This window comes from Diadema setosum, chromosome 2 (genome assembly GCF_964275005.1).
Source record: "Diadema setosum chromosome 2, eeDiaSeto1, whole genome shotgun sequence".
NCBI lineage: Eukaryota > Metazoa > Echinodermata > Echinoidea > Diadematoida > Diadematidae > Diadema > Diadema setosum.
In genome coordinates this window covers 9,756,019-9,776,029 of record NC_092686.1, presented here as the reverse complement: position 1 = coordinate 9,776,029, position 20,011 = coordinate 9,756,019, and the positions used below count along the sequence as shown (strand labels likewise).

General features: G+C 41.1%; 1 protein-coding gene across 1 annotated transcript in view; it reads left to right on the top strand.

Annotated features, from left to right (window-relative positions):
• Positions 1-19,768, top strand: part of LOC140238239 (uncharacterized) — a 211,587-nt gene extending 191,819 nt beyond the window's left edge. The window contains exons 5-20 of the mRNA XM_072318178.1: positions 7,155-7,297; positions 8,040-8,194; positions 8,686-8,709; positions 9,594-9,656; positions 10,521-10,561; positions 11,144-11,239; positions 12,286-12,447; positions 13,208-13,303; positions 13,841-13,942; positions 14,662-14,772; positions 15,395-15,569; positions 16,221-16,336; positions 16,850-16,943; positions 17,307-17,540; positions 17,976-18,073; positions 18,641-19,768. Coding sequence (XP_072174279.1) covers positions 7,155-7,297; positions 8,040-8,194; positions 8,686-8,709; positions 9,594-9,656; positions 10,521-10,561; positions 11,144-11,239; positions 12,286-12,447; positions 13,208-13,303; positions 13,841-13,942; positions 14,662-14,772; positions 15,395-15,569; positions 16,221-16,336; positions 16,850-16,943; positions 17,307-17,540; positions 17,976-18,073; positions 18,641-18,763 — 1,833 coding nt within the window. The 3' untranslated portion in view covers positions 18,764-19,768. The remainder of the gene's footprint in view (positions 1-7,154; positions 7,298-8,039; positions 8,195-8,685; positions 8,710-9,593; positions 9,657-10,520; positions 10,562-11,143; positions 11,240-12,285; positions 12,448-13,207; positions 13,304-13,840; positions 13,943-14,661; positions 14,773-15,394; positions 15,570-16,220; positions 16,337-16,849; positions 16,944-17,306; positions 17,541-17,975; positions 18,074-18,640) is intronic.
• Positions 19,769-20,011: the final 243 nt, after the last annotated feature.

Below are 20,011 nucleotides of genomic sequence, written 5' to 3'. Positions count from 1 at the left end.
AAACGACTGCGTCATCTAGAGCACAAAACAAAACAAAACAACGGTTTCTTTTATTTTGAAAGAATTCGTACTTTGTATTCATCTTTCTTTGTGCAGTCCTACTTGTAGAAAAAAAAAACCCCATACATACAGATATAAAAGGCAACATAAGGTACAAGGAAAATGATACATCATGCATAAAATGAAACATACATACATGGCAAATGAATAGTGTGACACATCATCGATATACGAAAAGGAATAGAATGTAGGATTAGATAAAGATAACGGCGGGATAGACCATAATCAGCCGCACTTTTCTGGTGCCGCTGGTCTTCCATGGGGACCAGTTATAAAGAGGTAAGAAAGAAAAAAAGAGTAAAAGATTACATATTATATAAATACAAAATTATAATAGTCTCATGAAATATTGTTTTATATTGAAATATTATACAAAGTCTCATGGCAAAATACACTTTCTTGAGCTGTGTAGATACATTTCTTGTGTATCAGAAGAAAAAAAATATATATATACGGTTCCGTGCAGCAAGTCGCGCAGTTTGCTGATTGTTATTGGCATTGTCCTTTTTATTATGCCCTGAACTTTCAACTTAAAAAGGACAATCTTTACCCGCAATCAGACAAGAAAGCAATTGGCTTTCAAGCTTGTAAGTCAGCATTTGCATGCAGATATTAGCCAAGCGTGGGACAACACATCTAATAGTGAATGGTTTGAACGTAAGATAAGCTCAGCACCATTTAAAAAATAATAATTTTTAGAGTCCACCATCAAATTGAGCAAAGTACATGTAAAACTGACACCTCAGTTGTTACAATAAAGTGAGGGCATGAAGTTGAAATATGTGTTTTCACAAGTTGTGAGAAAGTCGCCTTAATGTTGGTGCATTATTATGAAATTCGCGGTATAGCATACACCTGCCAGCTGCCATTCGTCGACACAATTGCGAAGCGGGTTTTCCCGTGATAAGACGGTATCGCGGATGTTGAATGAGGGATCAGGCTTGATGTTGACTCGTTCATACTGGCGCCGGATCTCGGGTTTTGTTTCACGTGATTCGATATCCATTACATTGTTAGATTTATGTTCTTCTTCTATGGCGAGGTGGATGCGACGCATTTTTTTTAAAGTTCTTCTTTACAAAATAATGTGCAAAATTCATTCATTCAAAAAATTATTTTCGATGTAAGTTCCATCGGATCATCACATGAGCTTTACCGTTGAAGTATGATTAACGACTTAAGACAGTGTTAGCTCTCAGCAATTAGCTTACGAATCCTTTCCTATGAAAAAGATTCGTGTTCAGCCTAAAATTCTGGCATAGTTTGATAGACGAAATTTAGAATATGAGGATATCTTCCAAAGTACGCTCTTTGTTATATCGAAGAGAGGTATTGCCGTTGGTTTCCCGCAATCTTAAAATCATATCGGAGCTTACACGCCATGTGGGCAATGGTATTACTCAACCAAACAGAGAAATGCGAAATTGAAAGTAAACGGCATAATGCTGATTAGAATAAAGAGAAAGGAAGTGAAATGAACTATTTAATGTGATACGCAATGGTGTGAGTGGCGATGAGGTATTACTCACCCTACTTAAGCGAGCGTGGCGAAATCTCGTCTGACCGATAAGACTTGATGATTGCCTAGCTTCCTTGATTCTCGCGTTCGTCATGCAGCGACCTGGCAGCCGCAGGGATCGTGCTCACAATCATGCACCCGAATTGGTCCGCGTTGGCATTTCGTCGAAATGAAGTAGTAATTGATTAGAAGTCTGAGAAGGAAAGAGAAAAAATGAAATAGAATTGAGATCTCACATTTATCAACATCAATGCAACGCCAGTGCACCCATCATGTAACATGTGGCTAGGCGTAAAAGATCGATTACCTATGATGCTTTATTCTTGCTGGTCGAGTGTTCATCTCGGGTATTGTATTGTCGGGGTTTATCAAACATGTCTTTATACCCCTCTTTTGTGATTATTCCCTTTAAACTCATATGGAACATGCCCCTCCCCCGTTCGTGTACTTCTCGCTTTCATTTCGATGTCCAATGAGTTTTTTTTTCAAGTAAAATGAAAGCAAACATGAAGATTAATATCAAGAAGAATGTATAATGTGAATCCCCCCCCCCATTTTTGGATACGAGTAAACTATAAGAAGAAGACGTGGTAGACGACACGGAATGCTTGATAATGTCATATACATCTCCATGCAGTTATATACGTAAGATGTCGTTTAAATTCAAAACATGGTTCTCGTATGCTTGCAGAAATGTACACGTAGGCACAAGAAATGGGTGGAATAACGCTGTAATAACACTATTTCTGTTAGGTAGCGACGAAAATGCGATATATTAACCAGAAGGGTTCGCGGGAAGTCAAAAATCACAGAACTTACACGATCGTGGTTGCTACGGAATCGTTCATAATCGATTATCGATAATCGACAAATCGGTCCACAACGATCTTCCGCGATAGAGTGAATCGCTTGCAGCTTGTTGGAAAATACGATTGCAAGGGCACGATCGATCATCACGTAATGTTACAGTCACACAATGCTAAGTGGGGAGGGCTATTCTGGAATAAAAGTCTTGCACTACGATCAAAATTATTTCACACTTTTGATCTCAAAACATATGTATTCCAAAACAACTCATCATCCCGGCAAATCGCGTCGGACAGGTAAGTTTCTTGGTAGACCCTATATTGATGTATTGAAAGCAAACACCACATGGTGGCAGATGAACTTTTTTAGCGCTTCTGAGAACTATGTTTTAGCTTGTAGGTATATTATAATGTGTACGGACTTGAACAATGCTATAAATAGCACGTCACACCCGTCCTCGCAGCGCGGCACTTTCCGCGGAGTGACTCTTCGCGCAGTAATCGTCTATGTTGGCAAGATTTTTGATCAGTCAGTTTCAACGTAAGTACGATGAAGATTTTCAATGTTTCTTTTTTTCTTCTTAGCCCTTTGCCTCCAACATGCTGTAAATTCCCTAGCGGAATAGTATCTTACACACTTGGTTCATGTACTGTCAATGGGCTACTGTGATTATCCATGGTCGCATTCCAATCCATGATCGACGCTGTGATTGCTGTACGCAAAATTTGTGCTTAGTGCAGTCCTCAAGATTGACACGACCTTTTTTAATCTAAGGCGGAAAAGATTATTAAAAATGGATGATGGAGTTTATTATTCTTTTTCCTTCAATGCAAATCGTGTAGGTACTTAAACACTGAGTATGAAAAACACTACTTGGAAATTAAACCTTGTCCATTTCCGGGTTGCTCTTATGTCCGTTAATCAATTCATATAAATATAAAAAACAAAATAAAAGGAAGAGGATTCTAGTAGGGTTAATTTTTACACTCAGTGGGTTCACGTTACTGCGAAGCCGGTATGATGTTTGCGTACAATACTACCTTGGCATTTCCATCCGCACGGCGGTCACTTCTGAAGCCCAAATGAGAATGCGGAAGGATTATTGTGAAGATAATAACGCCCCTGCAAATATTTTATGAGACAGTCAGGGTTTTCTTGACCCATCTTTTGATGGGTAAAAATCGAGCAACTCAAAGCAACGGAGGACGCATCATTATCTCGATCGTGTCGAGTGCTGTCCAACAAATGGCATAACACGTGGGACGCGATGAGAATGCGTGTCAGTCGTCAGAACAGGGATTTTTCGATTTGCATCCAATGTCTACATAGTGGACAGCGACATGGTAACGCTATATAAGCACAAACGTATCAAATGCCGCGACCATTCTCTATGAATTACAACCTGCATACTTCAGGATTGCCGAGCGCAAAACAGCAACAGCCATAGTACCCTGAATCAAAACAGATAGATAGATACATACATACATACATACATACATACATGATACATACATACATACACACATAGATTAATAGTAAATAGATAGCTATGGGGAGAGAAGGAATGTGGTGGCATCCTTCGCGCACGCATGTGTGCACGTCTGGCGATCCTACTCTTCTCCCATCTTTTTCCCGCGTTTTCCTGATTGCTACGAGGGATGGCGTGAGTGGCGTCCTCATCCGCAGGCTGTTGCAATCAATGAGAGCAAGTCACGTGATCTGAAGGAGAGAATGCTCGAGAGCCCAATTAATCAGCTGTACTGACTTTTCCCCCCGCAGTGTCATTTCTACTTCGCCCGCTCTCTCGGTCGGGAAGTGACGCGAACTTCAAAAACCTAAGTCTGCGTTTTGCAAAGCGCACTTTTCACTTCAACCGCTATCTCGGAATCACTGCCGGCTTCGTCTGCTGATTAGATGTCAGTGTCACTTGCAGTCGCGTGATTGACATTCTTCCCCTGGAGTTTTCAGCGTCATTTTTGTTGTATCGTCTGTAACTAATTCATCACCGATAGATGTAAAGAACACATGATAGACATCTCTCCGTGTTGCATTGACTAATTTCCTCTCGACGGAAGAACGGTTGATATCGTGCGAGTATTGTAGACAGAGAATCGTCATCGCCACCATGATCGCCTGTGCCGTGTCGTCGTCTGCCTCGGCGCTGTTGGCGCCAAATTTTAGCCAGAGCCTGGACTGCGTCCAGGGGACGAACGGAGCGATGGTGATCGATGCGGGAGAGGGCCCAATGTCCGCCCCGGAGACGAGATCGTTGCCGTTGTCGCTGCACGGATACAACGTCAAGCGGCTGAGACGCTGTTTATCAAGCGACCGATGTGTGTACCTCGGCAGCCAACAAAAGGTTTTTTCCCCGACTTTGTTCGCTCGCACACGTGTGTGTTCTTCACCTCCTGCTTAGTTTGTGAATGTGTTGATTGTATTATACTCGTTGTACTCTGCTGCTGTGCCTATTGTGCACACAATACTGAACCTACTTAACTATTTTGTTTTGCTGTTTTACTTGACCAGTCAATCGAAGGGTTAAGGTTTTCAGTTATAAACTGGCGAAGCTGCCATCGTCGACCAGTTGAATAAGAGTAGGGAACGATATGATACAAGTCCAATCAAGTTTTGCATCTTTTTCGAGGCAACTAACAATCTAGCTCGTCTAATTCTTCTCCAAGCTCACACCTGATAGAGTTATAGACCTCAATGATAAAAATGTATTAATCAACTTATCAACTCGTAACTTCGTCAGTTGTCTCGACAGCCCGTAAATCTCTTGATATCTTTGCGTTTCGAGAAAATTGTGGATTCTATAGCTCTGTTTTGTTTCGTGTGGTTAAGCCATGTTCACATAATATTGTGAAAGAAAGTTCAGTGCACGCAAGGTATGAATCGGAATGTCGCTTGGCAACTCATCAATTGTCAAGAGTCGTTATCATAATTGTCATGCATGCTTGTTCGAGGTGCGTTGATCTCGTGAGCCCTCAACCTATACCGCAGGGTCACGTGGAAGCCGTGATAAGGCGGGTTATAGACAATTGTCGCCAAGAAAGCGGTCATGATACACTCACATGTCATGATACATACACACTCGCGATATTGCTTGGAAACTTCATTGCCTGAAAACTTCATTGCCGAACGCATTAGAATCCCCGCTCATCACCAGTCATTACTTGGACATGACATGCTAGCTAGGGATCATTAGACGACACGGTCGGGCCTCTGGAGAGGACATAATGAGCTTCACCCACCTTTTGTTTATTCTATCTTATTTCTTTTTAGCCATCGGCAACCGTAGACCTGCAGGTTAAAAGGTCATGGTGTCTTTGCAGTCGTATTCAATTAGTTTCCTACGAAGTTGTTGGGAATTCTCCCAGGGGGCTTCATCAGTGAATAATGTTTCGCCTCGGCGATGCTCAGATTGTCTCATCATCAGATAATTACGTAACTCCAAAGACCCCGTAATTCGTCACTGGGTTCGACAAGCCAATAAGTTCGTATAATCATTATACATTCTCCAACGATTATTAAGTGATGAAGTGTTTCACCTTAGTTTCGACGAACCGAGCGGCGGAAACATGTAGCGGAATAATCGATACATTCTTTAGGGAAGGTTTATTTTTGAGGGTCGATGATTCGCATGCGGCAGAGCACGCGATGGTATGATTTCATTTAGTTTGCAGAGAGAAAACGCTTTCTGAATAGTGCTTCAACGAAATGCCAGAACATGTTACTGCTCTCTAACAGATGCATACTCTCCATAAATGTATTTTTTAAATATGACATACCACCAATCGCACGAAAGTGCAAAATTATCATCTTTCCAATTATCGACGGCTGAAATGAGAAGAAAACATTCAGTTATGCGTCAGTATACAATGTAACTGGTTGTTGTTTTTATTTTGGGTTTTTGTTTTCTGTTCGTTTGTTGTCTTGGGGGCATGTTCTAGTTTAATTGCAAAAGTCAGAAGGCATTAGAAAAATGCGTTTTATGTTGCACCTCGACAGTTTCGTCAAAATGATAAATACAACAAATTTCTTATTCATACATCAACAACCTAAGATATGACCCAATCGCAAATGAAATGAATAATGTCCTAAAAAGGATTGAAAGGATTAAATTTCAAGCTCCTTAATGTTTATATTTAAATTTTCTCATGCCTATTGTTGATAGTTTTGTTTGTCTTCCCCCTCCCCATCTTAGCACCCAGTTCACCCTTAGACAATAAGGAAATACACTTTAAGTCATAGGACGATGTAGAGAACAATTCATCTGCAAATGTTTTCATTAAGTTACATATGCAGCGGACCTTATGCCTCATGTTAAAACACAAACATGCACCAGCCCACATCATGAGCAGTTGGTTTTTGATCACTCATTAGCAACTTAATGCATTCAAAGTGAATTCTGCGTATTGACCATTACTCAGTTCTGAAGGAAACTATGTCGTCATTATGCATTCCGAGAGGAAATGAACACCAATCGATCTTCCGCACAGGCTTCTGATTTAAAAGAATGTTTACAACATGCCCGCCACGTGTGTTGTTATTTTGCTATTTATACCATCTCTCTCTTCAGCCTTTTCTCTCTCTCTCCCTCTCTCTCTCTCTCTCTCTCTCTCCTTCCTCCTTCTGCCCGCTTCTCTCCCTTCTTTCCCTCATCTAGCTATCTATATATATATCTGTCTATCTATCTATCTATCTATCTATCTATCTATCTATCCATCTACCAATTTATCAATATTTCTCAATTCTCATCCACCAGGTCACTTCGACGAATAGTGACGTGGAGGAGGACACTCCCATGCGACCGCTCAGCTCCCGCATCAGGCAGCGGCGAGGCGCCGTCATCTCGCAGGTCGCAGCTGCCGCCAACGAGGTGGTGGCGGACGAAGATACATCGTGCAAGTAAGCCTCTATCATATCCGATCAAGGATCCCTTGAAAACCCGCTAGCATGGTGATATTATGGAGTGTGAAGGCTTGCCCGGTTCGGATATATTCGAGAATCCCCGCAACAAATTGTGTACAGCTTTATTACTGATCTCTATATAAGTACACACACAGAGCCGAAGAGTCTCGAATGGAGCCGAACGTTTACCGATTAGCGTTCGCTCCTATAATTTTCGCTGACACGTGGCTGACGGGGACTATTCGTGGTTTTCGAATGTACCGCCGTGAGCAGCGAATGAAGGTCGATTCAATCCGATCGCCCATGTTTCACCATACTATAGGATCTTTAACTCTATCATAACAATTGCTTTTAGACCTAAATTTTATAAAGTGGATAGGCATGATAGGAGTGGCTTATCGGCGCCGTGCCTAAATGCACACTGACACGGACTTAGGCATTGTTAGGGTTGACTGCCACAACGATAAACATCGTCGCCGTTTGAGAATATAGCTTACTTTTAGGATAACATAAACTTTAGAATGTATCGATCACAAATAAGAAAAATAAATCAAACTTTTGGATTCATGTGAAATGATTCTTACCCACATGGTCATTTTCTTCCCTTTTCTGCTCCTTTTCCTCGCAATTCATGCAAACCTTTGCCTTCTGGCGCAGAGTCCCTCTCACCAATAAGATTATTAACCTCATTATCTTCTCTCTTTAAAAAAAAAATAATTTTGCTTACTTTTCACTGAAGTGATCAGACCGATTCACCACCACGTGCTTCCGGAACGTCATCCACACTGGGACTGAATCCACCTCAGATGGACCTTCTCTTGCCTCCGGGCCTGCCCGGTGCCTCGCATGAACACCGGGCTAGCATCATGAGCGAAGCCAGCACCACGCTAGCATGTACGTTGATCTATATCATGATCTACTGTTTTGCGTGTATGTGTGTAACAAGAATTGATGGGGGGGGGGGGGGTGGTATGATATCTAATGAGTTCCTTTTGGCCTGTAAACCCGCAACAGAATCACTAAGAGCAAGATAAGAGGTAAAAAGTGTAAGAGAGGGAGAAAAGCAATAGCTGAAGAAGAAGAAGAAGAAGAAGAAGAAGAAGAAAGGAATGGTAAAAAGAAGAAGAAGGAGGGGGAGGAGGAGGAAGAGGTGACGCTTGTAATAGATGTCTGCAGTTTGCGCAAGATTTTTATTAATGCTTTTGTCATATAACTCATGAGATCCAGCTGCACACGAGGTGCTCCAGACGTAGTCCGCTTTCTTCTCTTCTATGTTTTTCGATGTTCTGGGGAGACAGATGCACTCACTAGATAGCAATAATTATCTTTAGCCATCGTAGGCTCCGAAAATAACACACTTCCGTTTGTTTCTCTTGCTCTTTCAGCTGTGGCGGCTGTTCATTTGCAAGGTGAGTGTCCTATATACACAGTAATGCTTATCAATGATATCGTGTCAACCTAATGCTTAAAGGGATAGTATAGTGTTGGTGGAGATGAGAATTGTGCTTTTAACTTTTTGCAAGATACCAAGAAGCCACTTATGAAATAGTACAGAGCATACCATTCTGAGAGGAATTCAAAGTTTATCATTTCGATGAAAACCGATTTTGGAATGGCCGAGACATCTAAAAACAAAGTAAAACAAAGCGAGCGTAATAAAAGGTGGGTCCCACCTTTTATTAGGATCGCTCTGTTTTGGATATCTCAGCCATTTAAAAACAATTTTCATCAAATAATGAAGTCCTCTTGGAATTGCATGTTTTTTTCATATTTCATCGGAGGTTTCTCATTATCTCACCAAAAATGTTAGAAACGTGGAAATAAGCTTTAACGAAAACTATACGATCCCTTAAGGGAATCAGATGTAGCATGTGTCTAGCCAATGGTGCCGTTACCGCACCCCTAAGGAGCCAAAGGGGGTTAAAGCCAATATGTTCATATCTGTATCTGATGTGTCGATGCCAGTCCTTTGGTGGGGCTTTGGTTTGGGATGCGGTTGCTAGGGGAAATCGTGAATGTAGGCAAGGGCATCCCTTGGTGAAATACGGAAACCGTATTACTGCAAGCACTGCTGCTGCTACTACTACTCCTACTGCAAATTTATTAGCTGCAAATTATCGCTGGGGATGTAACGATGTATATCGATATAAGCCCATTTCCCGATAAACGAGTGAATTTACTTTATCCTGTTTAAACTGAACAGTAATATCTATGTGATTACTATGTCGCCATGTTATTTTGTCTCACGTGATTAACGGAAATGATAAAAAGAAATACACGTTGTCTTCTGCAGATTTTATCGAACAGAGTGCACAAGGCTTCGAAAGTCCTGGCCTCGTTAGCGACGAAGGACAAGGTAAGGCCTATAGTAGTTCATTGTTAAGGTTTAGAATGCTAATGAGTGTGTGTGTGTGGGCGTGTGTGTGTGTGTGTGTGAGTGGAGGGGTAATTTCCACTCATCACAATGGTTATGATGATTGCGATGGTCGCAAAGGTCTTCATCGAATTCCTTTCCACGAATCCTCCAGCACGTGCCTGTGTTTGCCTGATGAGTCATTTGATGAAGGGTTTGTGCCTTTGGGACTTCCTTCTTACATGGGGTTATGGAGACTTTTATGATGATCGAGTGTATCGGGGACTTCATGGAGACCTTCATGATGATTGAGTGCAAATGTTTGAGCACCCCGAATTTTTTCCCCTAGGAAGTACTTCTGTAACTGGATAAAAGTTCATTTTGTCACAATCAGTTGCAAATTATTCTCTAAGATCGGCGTGCGACAGCTACGTCGGCTAGTGGGAAGACAACTCTCTCGCAGCGTTCGATCTGAAGAAGCCTACACATCCAGTAGGCGAAAGTCTCATCAACAATAGGTAATTTGCAACTGATTGTGACAAAATGAACTTTTATCCAGTTGACATTGCAATCAGATGAATCTTTTCAGCGGTCTTCTGTAACTGGTTGAGGAATGTTGATTACATTGATCTTCTAGATTGGTAGTATTGAATGCTTGCGATCATCTGCAAGCTAAGGATTATACCTTACACACATGCTTTGCAGGTTGGAAATAGAATCAATGGTCAAAGAAATGACGGTTCCTTGCCGTTATCGCCTCTTGTCTGTCTTCGCTGGAAAGTCGAAATTTTAAGTGTTGTACACGCTGTCCTCTGAACGTGTTGTTAAATTTGTATTTACATTTTATATCTCTTTGTTTGTTTTCAGACAACAAGAAGACGATTGCAGCCATGTTCAAGAAGAAATTCGTAAGTCGAAATTATGTCCTTAGAATTCTATTCCCCTCCCCCCCCCCCCCAAAAAAAGGAAGATATTTGCGTTGATTCAAACAACGTCTGATATGGAATAAGGATAAATGAGAGAAGACCGTATATACGTTTCAAGGATTTGCCATACCTTTTACATTGAAGGAGCGAGTGGGAATAAAGAATCTTGTACAGCAGTCGGAATGGAAATGTGAATAAGTGGTAGTAGCATGTAATTCGCATCAATTGGGGCTGTAGTAGAATGGATAGGGCTCAGTGGACACTCGGTTCGAATCCTACCCCCGGTCCGTTCGTCCTTGACCAGGATTTGCTACTATTGCGATGTCCTGGTATTACTGTTCACCCTTAGAGGAATATAAGAGGATATGCCTGGCAATAGCTGCGGTAATAGTCCAAATGATAATTTTCAGACCCTTATGGAGAAAAGTGCTTACGCTGATGAGATTTAAGTGAATGAAAGACTAACAATATCCTATCACTTTTACTATCTGCGAAGCATCTCAAGGCGTGTCTTATCCTTCTTTATAATGATATCAACCCTCTCTCTCTGTCTTTGTCTCCCAGGGAAAGCAGGAGAAGAGTGGTATGGAGGACATCACGGCTCTCTTCTCCAACTTCAAGATCCACGACCAAGATGAATTGGAGTTTGCAGAGTTCAAGGTTAGTTTGCAAAAAAAAAAAAAAAAAAAACCACACACACAACACGCACTAATTACGTAAGTGACTCTTTAACAACAGGAGTCTAGTCGTCCAAAGTAAACATTGCTACCATACCGCTCTCTCTCTACTTATACCTCCCTCCTCCTCCCCCTCTCTCTCTCTCTCAAACACACACACACACTTTCACACTCCCTCATGATGAGAGATCATACCAAAGGACTCACGTAACATATTTAGATCGTTTATTTATGGTAATGTGACTCTTTGTATACAGAGGCTTGGAAAAAAATGTAAAGAATTAAATGCTACATTTTGGCAGTGAAAAAACCCCGAATATGATTTGGAAGACAATGTACATACACTGAGGGGGCACTTAGAGGAGACTCCGGTTGTCCTTTAGAGCATAACATTTAGTGACAGGATGGAACAGAAAATATGAGATAATGACAGAGATGCATTAAATGTGGAATCTGACATTTAAAATTCAACATGACACGGAGGAAGCTGTGAAGTGATTTGCAAAAGTGACAAATGTCTATGCAATATTGCGCTTTGTACTTTGCCCTGGTCGTTCACGATGGCGTGTAGGTGTAATCATCCTGTAATCAGCCAAAGATAGAGATCCTGAAAGTCAGCAATTACAGCGAATTAATTGCAGGAGAAGCCATAGAGGAGGCGTACCATTTCTAGGTCAGAGTTTTTAACTCTCGTTTTTTATCTTGTTTGTTTGTTTGTTTTTGCTTGTTTGTTGGTCTCATGCCGCCGAACGTGAATCTCCAGTTTGCCAATCATTCAATTTCTCCATTCTCCACTCTGTTTAAATGCTCAAGGCGCTTTACATCAAAGCAAAAAAGACTATGTATCACTTTCACTCACTACGATAAATGTTGGTAGCCTATCATCAAAAGACAAACGCTATAGATGCACCAGCAAAGTCTTGCTCACCAGGTTGTAACCAGCATTGTGGCGATGTCATCGCTGTTCTGGAAGAGATTTCAAAATATCCAACCATCTTTTTTCCCCCTTTGCTTTGCTTTCTCCGACAGGACAAACACTGGAAGGACTTCGTCGAGTCGAAGACGGAGCAGTCCGCCCAGCCCAACGGCCTGTCCCTGGCGAAGGAAGAGACCAAGCGGCGGGACAAAGTGTGGGAACTCTTCAGGAGCGAATGCGTCTTCATGGTGGACCACATCCTGGTTCTAAAAGAAGTAGGTTATTACTTGAAAATTTGTTTTTCTTCTTCGTTTACGATGTTTGATTTTGGAATGTCTTGTACATACTGTCAGTCAGATTCCATCTTTGACATGTTTGATAATGATAACAACAACAACAAAATTCACGCTTTGTAACAGAGATGAATGATAAGCTGTAATCAGTTTGATGCTACTTTACACACGATTTTCTTGATTCTACTGACCATTAATAATAATGATGATGATGATTCATCAAAGAACTCATCAAGCCCAAGACGCAAACCACTTCCATCCGGCTCCGTTCATCATCATCAATTCACTTACAGCTAGCACCGGGTCCACGTACTAAGACTCGCTACGGTGACCGTGCTTTCTCTGTGTGTGCCCCCAAGCTTTGGAACGATCTCCCAGTGATAATCCGTGACTCTCCTTCTGTTGACACCTTCAAAATCAGACTCAAAACATATCTATTCAATGGACTGTAGTTTGATTCACTGATTCCATGTCATCCAATCTATTTCGTTCAATTACTTATTATAATGTCATACAATGTAATGTAATATAACGTAATTTAATGTAATATTAAGCAACGCAATGTTATATAATTTATTATGTTTTTCATAATCTTTATATACATGTATTAATTTAAGATTTAAATGTTAAGCGCTTAGAAACTACTGTAATAAGCGCTATATAAATGTACATTATTATTATTATTATTATCATAACTTTGATATGATCCCCCCCCCCCCCCTCTCTATCTCTCTGTGTGCAGATATTCCAGGAGCGTCTTCGTTGGCTACAATGCGAGGGCCACCTCATGCATATCGAAGTGGTGAAGCTCTTTGCCAATGTGGATGAATTATGCACAGTAAGTAAATCTAGTCAATACGATCATCTTACTGAAACCATGTCATCAATGATTAAATCCACTCGCTTCACTTTATAGACAAACAAAATGGTAACACTATGATTGCAGTCTCTATAAACATACCGTCGCCCTCGCCTAAGTTGATCCCGCACAAGTCGAAAATTGGAAAAGTCAACCAAAAAAAAAAAAAAAGAAAAGAAATGCGAACATAATTATATTTTAGAAATGTTATTGTGTAAGTCGAAATTCACGTAAGTCGAAGGATTGTATTGTTTTTTCCAGGTCCCTCTCAATTCGACTTGGTGAGGTTGACTGTATAATGCATTATGTATCAAGAATTTGATAAAAACACATGACACTTTGTACCTCGCAACGGCTAGTTTTTCGTTATACAGCTCTATGGTTGTGAGATCCAGACTCTATAGCCTATACTGTAGGTAGGGTCTCATTTTCTGAATGCGTGTATCTCATGTTCAAACCGGAACCGGAAAGCAATTGAAGTCATATAAGTTGCATCGTGTCTTTTACTCTTTGCAGGTGAGCGCTCATTTCTGCCGCGACCTGATCAAGAACTTTTCGAGCAGAGTGACGCGCACAGAGTTCGGTCACACCGAAGCGATTGTGGTGGCATTTGCGAACGTGAGTTTTCTTTATCTATCTGATATTATTTTTGATGAATTTTTGCATCCTTATCAGTAAAATGCTTCACTATCACAGTTATTGAACATCACCGTCGTTTTGGTGAACCTGTTTTGTTGCAGTTGATCACTGGGTTTTGCGCATCATCATGCTTTCATAATATGCTTGCAATCGGGACGCGTTTACTAAATGCCTGTAACTATGAAGATTACTTGTCTGTGATCATGGAGAATCTGTTATGGGTTTTTCGTATGTTTCGTTTTCGTTGTTGGTCTTCCTTTTCCGGGGGGGGGGGGGGGGGGACTTAGAGGAGACTCCGGTTGTCCTTTAGAGCATAACATTTAGTGACAGGAGAACGGACGGGATGGAACAGAAAATATGATATAATGAGAGAGATGCATTAAATGTGGAATCTGACATTTAAAATTCAACATGACACGGAGGAAGCTGTGAAGTGATTTGCAAAAGTGACAAATGTCTATCCAATATCGCGCTTTGTACTTTGCCCTGGTTGTTCACGATGGCGTGTAGGTGTAATCATCCTGTAATCAGCCAAGGATAGAGATCCTGAAAGTTAGCAATTACAGCGAATTAATTGCAGGAGAAGCCATAGAGGAGGCGTACCATTTCTAGGTCAGAGTTTTTAACTCTCGTTTTTTATCTTGTTTGTTTGTTTTTGCTTGTTTGTTGGTCTCATGCCGCCGAACGTGAATCTCCAGTTTGCCAGTCAGATCTGCCCCGCCTACTCCCGTTACTGCATGAATTACTCCGGGGCGCTGCAATACCTCGAGACTCTGAAGAAACAGGAAGACTTCGCAGAATTCTGCAAGGTGAGAGGGGAAAAAAGAAAGAAAATGATGGTATTCAGTAGTTTAAAAAAAAAAAAAAAATTATTACGTCCATTAACATGGAGGTATAGACAAAGGAATTGTATTTTTCATTGCAACTAATTGACAATTTCCTTGATTTGAAAATGGTACTTTGTGGTAAAATTAGGTCTTGAGACACCGTGCGAAACTCTAATGCATTTTCGTTGTGACGTTATTATTGCTCCATGTATTGAGTGCTGTTGCTTCATTTTGCTTAAAAAACGACAATAAACGCTGCTTTCTACATTAAGATAACGTAAAATTAATTTACCAGTGTTCAGTTTATTCAAGGAAGTACTAGGCGAGCTACTTCCTTGGTTTAATGGAGTAAAACAGGGAGAGAAAAAATGCACAACTCATTTAATTGTCTCCATTTCATCGAATCGGTATTATGCTTGTTCTCTTTTCTTGAAAAAAAAAGGAAAACAGCAACTAATGAGTTCAGGTAGTGACGTGTAGAGATAAAGAGAAGCCAACTAATAGTAGAAAATACTGACTTTCTTGAAACCCTTTTATCAGAAACTCATATTTATTCAGTTCTTGTGGGGATTCTTTTTTTTTTTCCCCCGGTTGCATCCGATAGCTATGCGAGCAGAGTTCTCGCTGCAAGCGGCTACAACTCACCGACTTTCTCATCACGCCGATCCAACGCATCACCAAGTACACCCTGCTCCTGCGGGACATTCGGGACTGCACGCGGGACATGAACGAGCGGAATTCCCTGAACGCCACGCTGCAGGCCGTTGAGGGCGCAATAGGTAGGAATTTTTATAGGATTGATGAATGATAGTCAAGTGAACGTATGATATCATGTGAAGTAGTAGCAGTGAATCTAAAGGAAAAGGCATCCCCACAAAAAAAAAAGTAAAACAAACAAAACGAACAAACAAAGCAAAACAAACATGAAAAACAACAGCAAAGCAAAAAAATGAAAGAACTTGTACATTAATTCATATCTCATGTTCACATCTTATTGTCACTTTTCATTATTTTGATTCAGTGCATCATGTGTCTTATTTTCGTAGATATTAAATTTCTGCACCTCATAAACAAAGTCTCTCTTTCTTCTCAATTTCTCAAGCTACTCATTATCCTCGCTTGGATGTTGTGAAAAAGGAAAACAGGCCATTGCAGCTTCCTTAATTAAGTATAGTCTGTTGTTGGATGCCCTTTGTCGTATGGCTTCAAACTATTCTGGGTAATTGATGTCACTCTTTGTCAAAAACATTCTGACTTTGATGGACAGATTAAGGAAGCTTAATTTGTGTTGTAACTTCCTCTCTAGAAAGCATTAGAACTGATCATTAGTGAAATTCATGTAATCTATAGTAATGATCACCCCCCCCCCCCCCCTTTGCGGTCACGCGTGATTTTTTTTTTTTATTTATTTTTTTTTTTAATCTCGCCAGGTGATCTGGAAGGCAAAGTGAAGTGGCTGTCTAACTTTGAACGGCTGAGGGAGCTACAACAAATGGTCAGCTGGCCGCCAATGGAGGACCTGGACTCCAAGATGGTGGTCCCAGACGTAAGTTTTTGTTTGTTTGTTTCCTTTATTTTTCATGTTGATGTGATTTTGTAGGGCTAACAGTATTTTTGTTGAAACTGTGTGAAGTCGTTAGCAACAGTCGTATTGAGCATATATATTTCTATATTATTGATTTCTTAGGATCATATACATATGATTATGTGTTCTGAAAACCGTATTTTTGTCCCGTGGAAGATAGGTAGGGAATAGAAATAAACAGTACAAAGTATGCATACTTCCCAATTTATTAGTTTTGAACAGTATCTTATACATCCAACAGTTACCTGTGATTAAAACAAAATGATAATTGATATGATCTACACCGTGATTACGTGCGACCCTTTGGCACCTCCATTGGCACATGGCACGATTTGCATCCCGGTGTAGCTTCCTTGGAGCTGCGAATGGGATTACTGCAACAAGTAACAAGTAACAAGTAACAAGTAATGATGACAATGTCCATGTACCGCATATGTCTTTATCAATTATATTTGATACGTTTCCTCTTTACAGTTCCTGAAATCGACCGTCACGAAAAAGTCCAAGGACAACTTGCTTGTGAGCACAAAAAGGACGCTTGTCCACGAAGGGCCGCTCCAGATTTTCGGTGAGTTCATGAACGACGCCATCTTGTGGTGATGTTCAAACAAAATTAAAGTTTCTGTTCGATGCAGTGGAATGGTATAGTTTCTTCGAATCTGCTGTCTTGTTGAACAAGCATGGTCAATCTATGTTATGATAAATGCTCTATAATTTTTCTATCAGGGATATCCGTGTTCACATTGTTCATCACAAGTTCCTAACCACTATGTGCGTAATAGAAAAATGTTCACCCCAGCTCATGTACTGTAATAGGTACGATTTAAAAGCGATTGGTAAAGCCATTGCCTGTACTGAGACCTGATGTAGGCCTAAGCTCCGAGGTGTTGATTAACGATGACATCTTGTTTTCTGCGGTTTTGTTTGGCAGAGAACGGCAAGCTGGTCGACGTGTACGTGTTCCTCTTCGACGACATGCTGCTGATAACCCGTAGGCGGCGCTCTAACGCCAAGAAGCGTTCCCTCCCCGACAGCCCCGTGACGCACAGCGGCCACCAGCCTTCCGTGCCTCGCCTGAAGGACGGCGCGGCGTTCGTCGTTTACAAGCCTCCCGTGCCCCTCGACCGCCTGGAGCAAATCGACATCGATGGCAAGCAAGCCTCGGGTGAGATTTTACCTCATAAACGACATATCGAATGAGACGTGAAATGAAATGCATACACCTTATACCAGCAGTTTTCTGTGGCAAAATGGTAGATTTTTTGGTGCCAACTTGCACGAGAAAGTTGTCGTTTATTGCACACGCCGTTTATCAAATGTAACTTTCCACATGCTTGATTCCATAGTATGACATCCAAATTGCATGTGATATATCTTGACCTTACATGTTTTCCAACACATGATGGGAAAGAGATTAAAATTTCCAGTCTCATGCAAATTAAGAGAGGGGTCTGTAGAGAAAGGTGCACGAGCACCAGTATTGATGGAAATATTTCACAAAACAAATTAATGACATACCTTATAAGTTATATAGAATGAAAACAATGGATTAAGATGAAGTTTAAATCAGTCAATGTCCTCTGTGATCTTTGCCCCGCAGCTAATGGCTTGAAGAACTGCCTAGTGCTCCTACAGATCAGCAGGTACGGCCAAGTAACTGGTGTCTACACGTTTACCAGCACCACCGAAGCAGTAAAGGTGAGTGCCCCAGTAAAACGACGTACTCGTGCGTTGGGAGAATGGCATATCAGTATCTTTGTGGTATTACACGCACCTCGTGCAATAAATACTTAACTATACAAGTATACTATCTCGAACCTTTGTGAGATGTTAGAGTCCCATCCACATGTACATGCGACGCAACGGCAAGAAACTGTGCATTTCACCATAATCCATCTTCGAGTCTTGAGTTGTCCTATATTCATGTAGGGGCCTGTATTAATTTTCCAAAGGAATATTACTGCTGACATAAACATTTCTGTTGTCAGTCAAAACATTTCTGTTGTCAGTCAAAACAGAAATAGGATGTTGTGTAAATAAAAATGATATCTAGATAGAAAATAGTAAATACATATGCATCAATACTGTGAGATGAAATACAGATTAAGGAATAGGTGAAAAATTGATTTAGTGCATTCCTTTTCCCCTGAGTCTTCTGGTTTTCATTAAGTCTCGATAGATTCCGCGTGACACGAGATTAAGAGTTATTTTTTTTCGAAGCACAATTTGATCACGACATCCACTTACTTCCATTTTGCTCTGCAGCAAACCTGGCTAGCCCATCTTCGCGACTCGAGGGGGAAGTGGATCCAGGCGCTCCGAGAGGACCAGGCCGCCCAGAGGAGCAAGGAGGACAGGAAGAAAGATGAGAGAAAGAAGACGCTGTGAAGGGCCTCTGACTGGTCCTCGCACCTATTGATTCCCTTTTGATGCGGCAGGTGGCTGATTAAACAATTTTTCGTTTAATCGAAGCCGCTGTAAGTGCTGGCTGCTTTTGTTTTCCTCGGGAGGTTCTGTTCTCCTTGGAAGTCGTTTCCAGGCATGACGTATCGCCACCATCTTGTGAGGGGAAGCGACGTGATAGTGATGAGATATGTGGTGACAGTTGCTTGTTTTGTGGCGCCAAGACTACGAGTTTGATTCTGCGCCGTGGGTCGTTGAACCCTTTGCTTGCTCTGAGTGCCAACGTGGCACAGAAAACCACATAGCATTGTACAAACTATCCAAAGTCCCTGACACAAAAAGGGTTAAGCGAGTTGGAAAGAGTCTAATTGAGTGTTAATTACTACCAACGCAGTGCACTCGTATAACAATTCTGTGTAGAATTTGCCACTCACCTACCGACCAGAAGGCTTGTCGAACGTTATATTTATCCTTTACCGATTTTACAACTCTCCAGAGCCATGTTGTGGAAAGGCATTCGGAAATCGACCGATTTACAATGGTCTACCGAATTCTTGTTCATCTCAGAGCTTTGAAGAAGAAGAAAAAAAGGAGTACTATAGTCGTTCGTAGGGAATGTGCCTTTCGTGTACTATTCAAGAAACAAAGAAGAGGGCTCTTTGTCTTTCCATCATACTTCGACTGTGGTGTGAAGAAAAACAAAAGTATTATTGCCCCCATAACAAAAGAAATGGCATGCACTGTACTTATACAGAGTGACTACCCGCACGGTACTATAGACAACATTCGGAGTGAGTTTCGATCATGCCATTAATGGCAATGTGCCTCTGAGATATCTAACATCTACTCTTAATGTTTACTGGGATTTAGATATTGAAACCAATAAAAATTCACATCATTTGGTGTTATTTATGGAGCTTCAAAGTTGTGTTGAACTACTCATCAGTAATGAAGGGTAATAGTTGTGATTTAAAGTCTTGTTGAACTGGGCGAGCATTGATTCACCTTGCGCACGAGTCGAGCGAAGGCGGAATATCACGTGATTTATTGAGTGGTAGTGACTGGTTGTTTGTCTACTCAATATTAAAAGCGTTTCTCGTACAGAACGCGAAACACGTTGAATCTGAAGTGCGTAATTGCATGCAAGAACGTGAGTAAATGTACGAATATTGGGAATGGCCTGATCCTGTAAAACGCAATGAACATGGCTAGAACAATAACTGAAGAAAACCG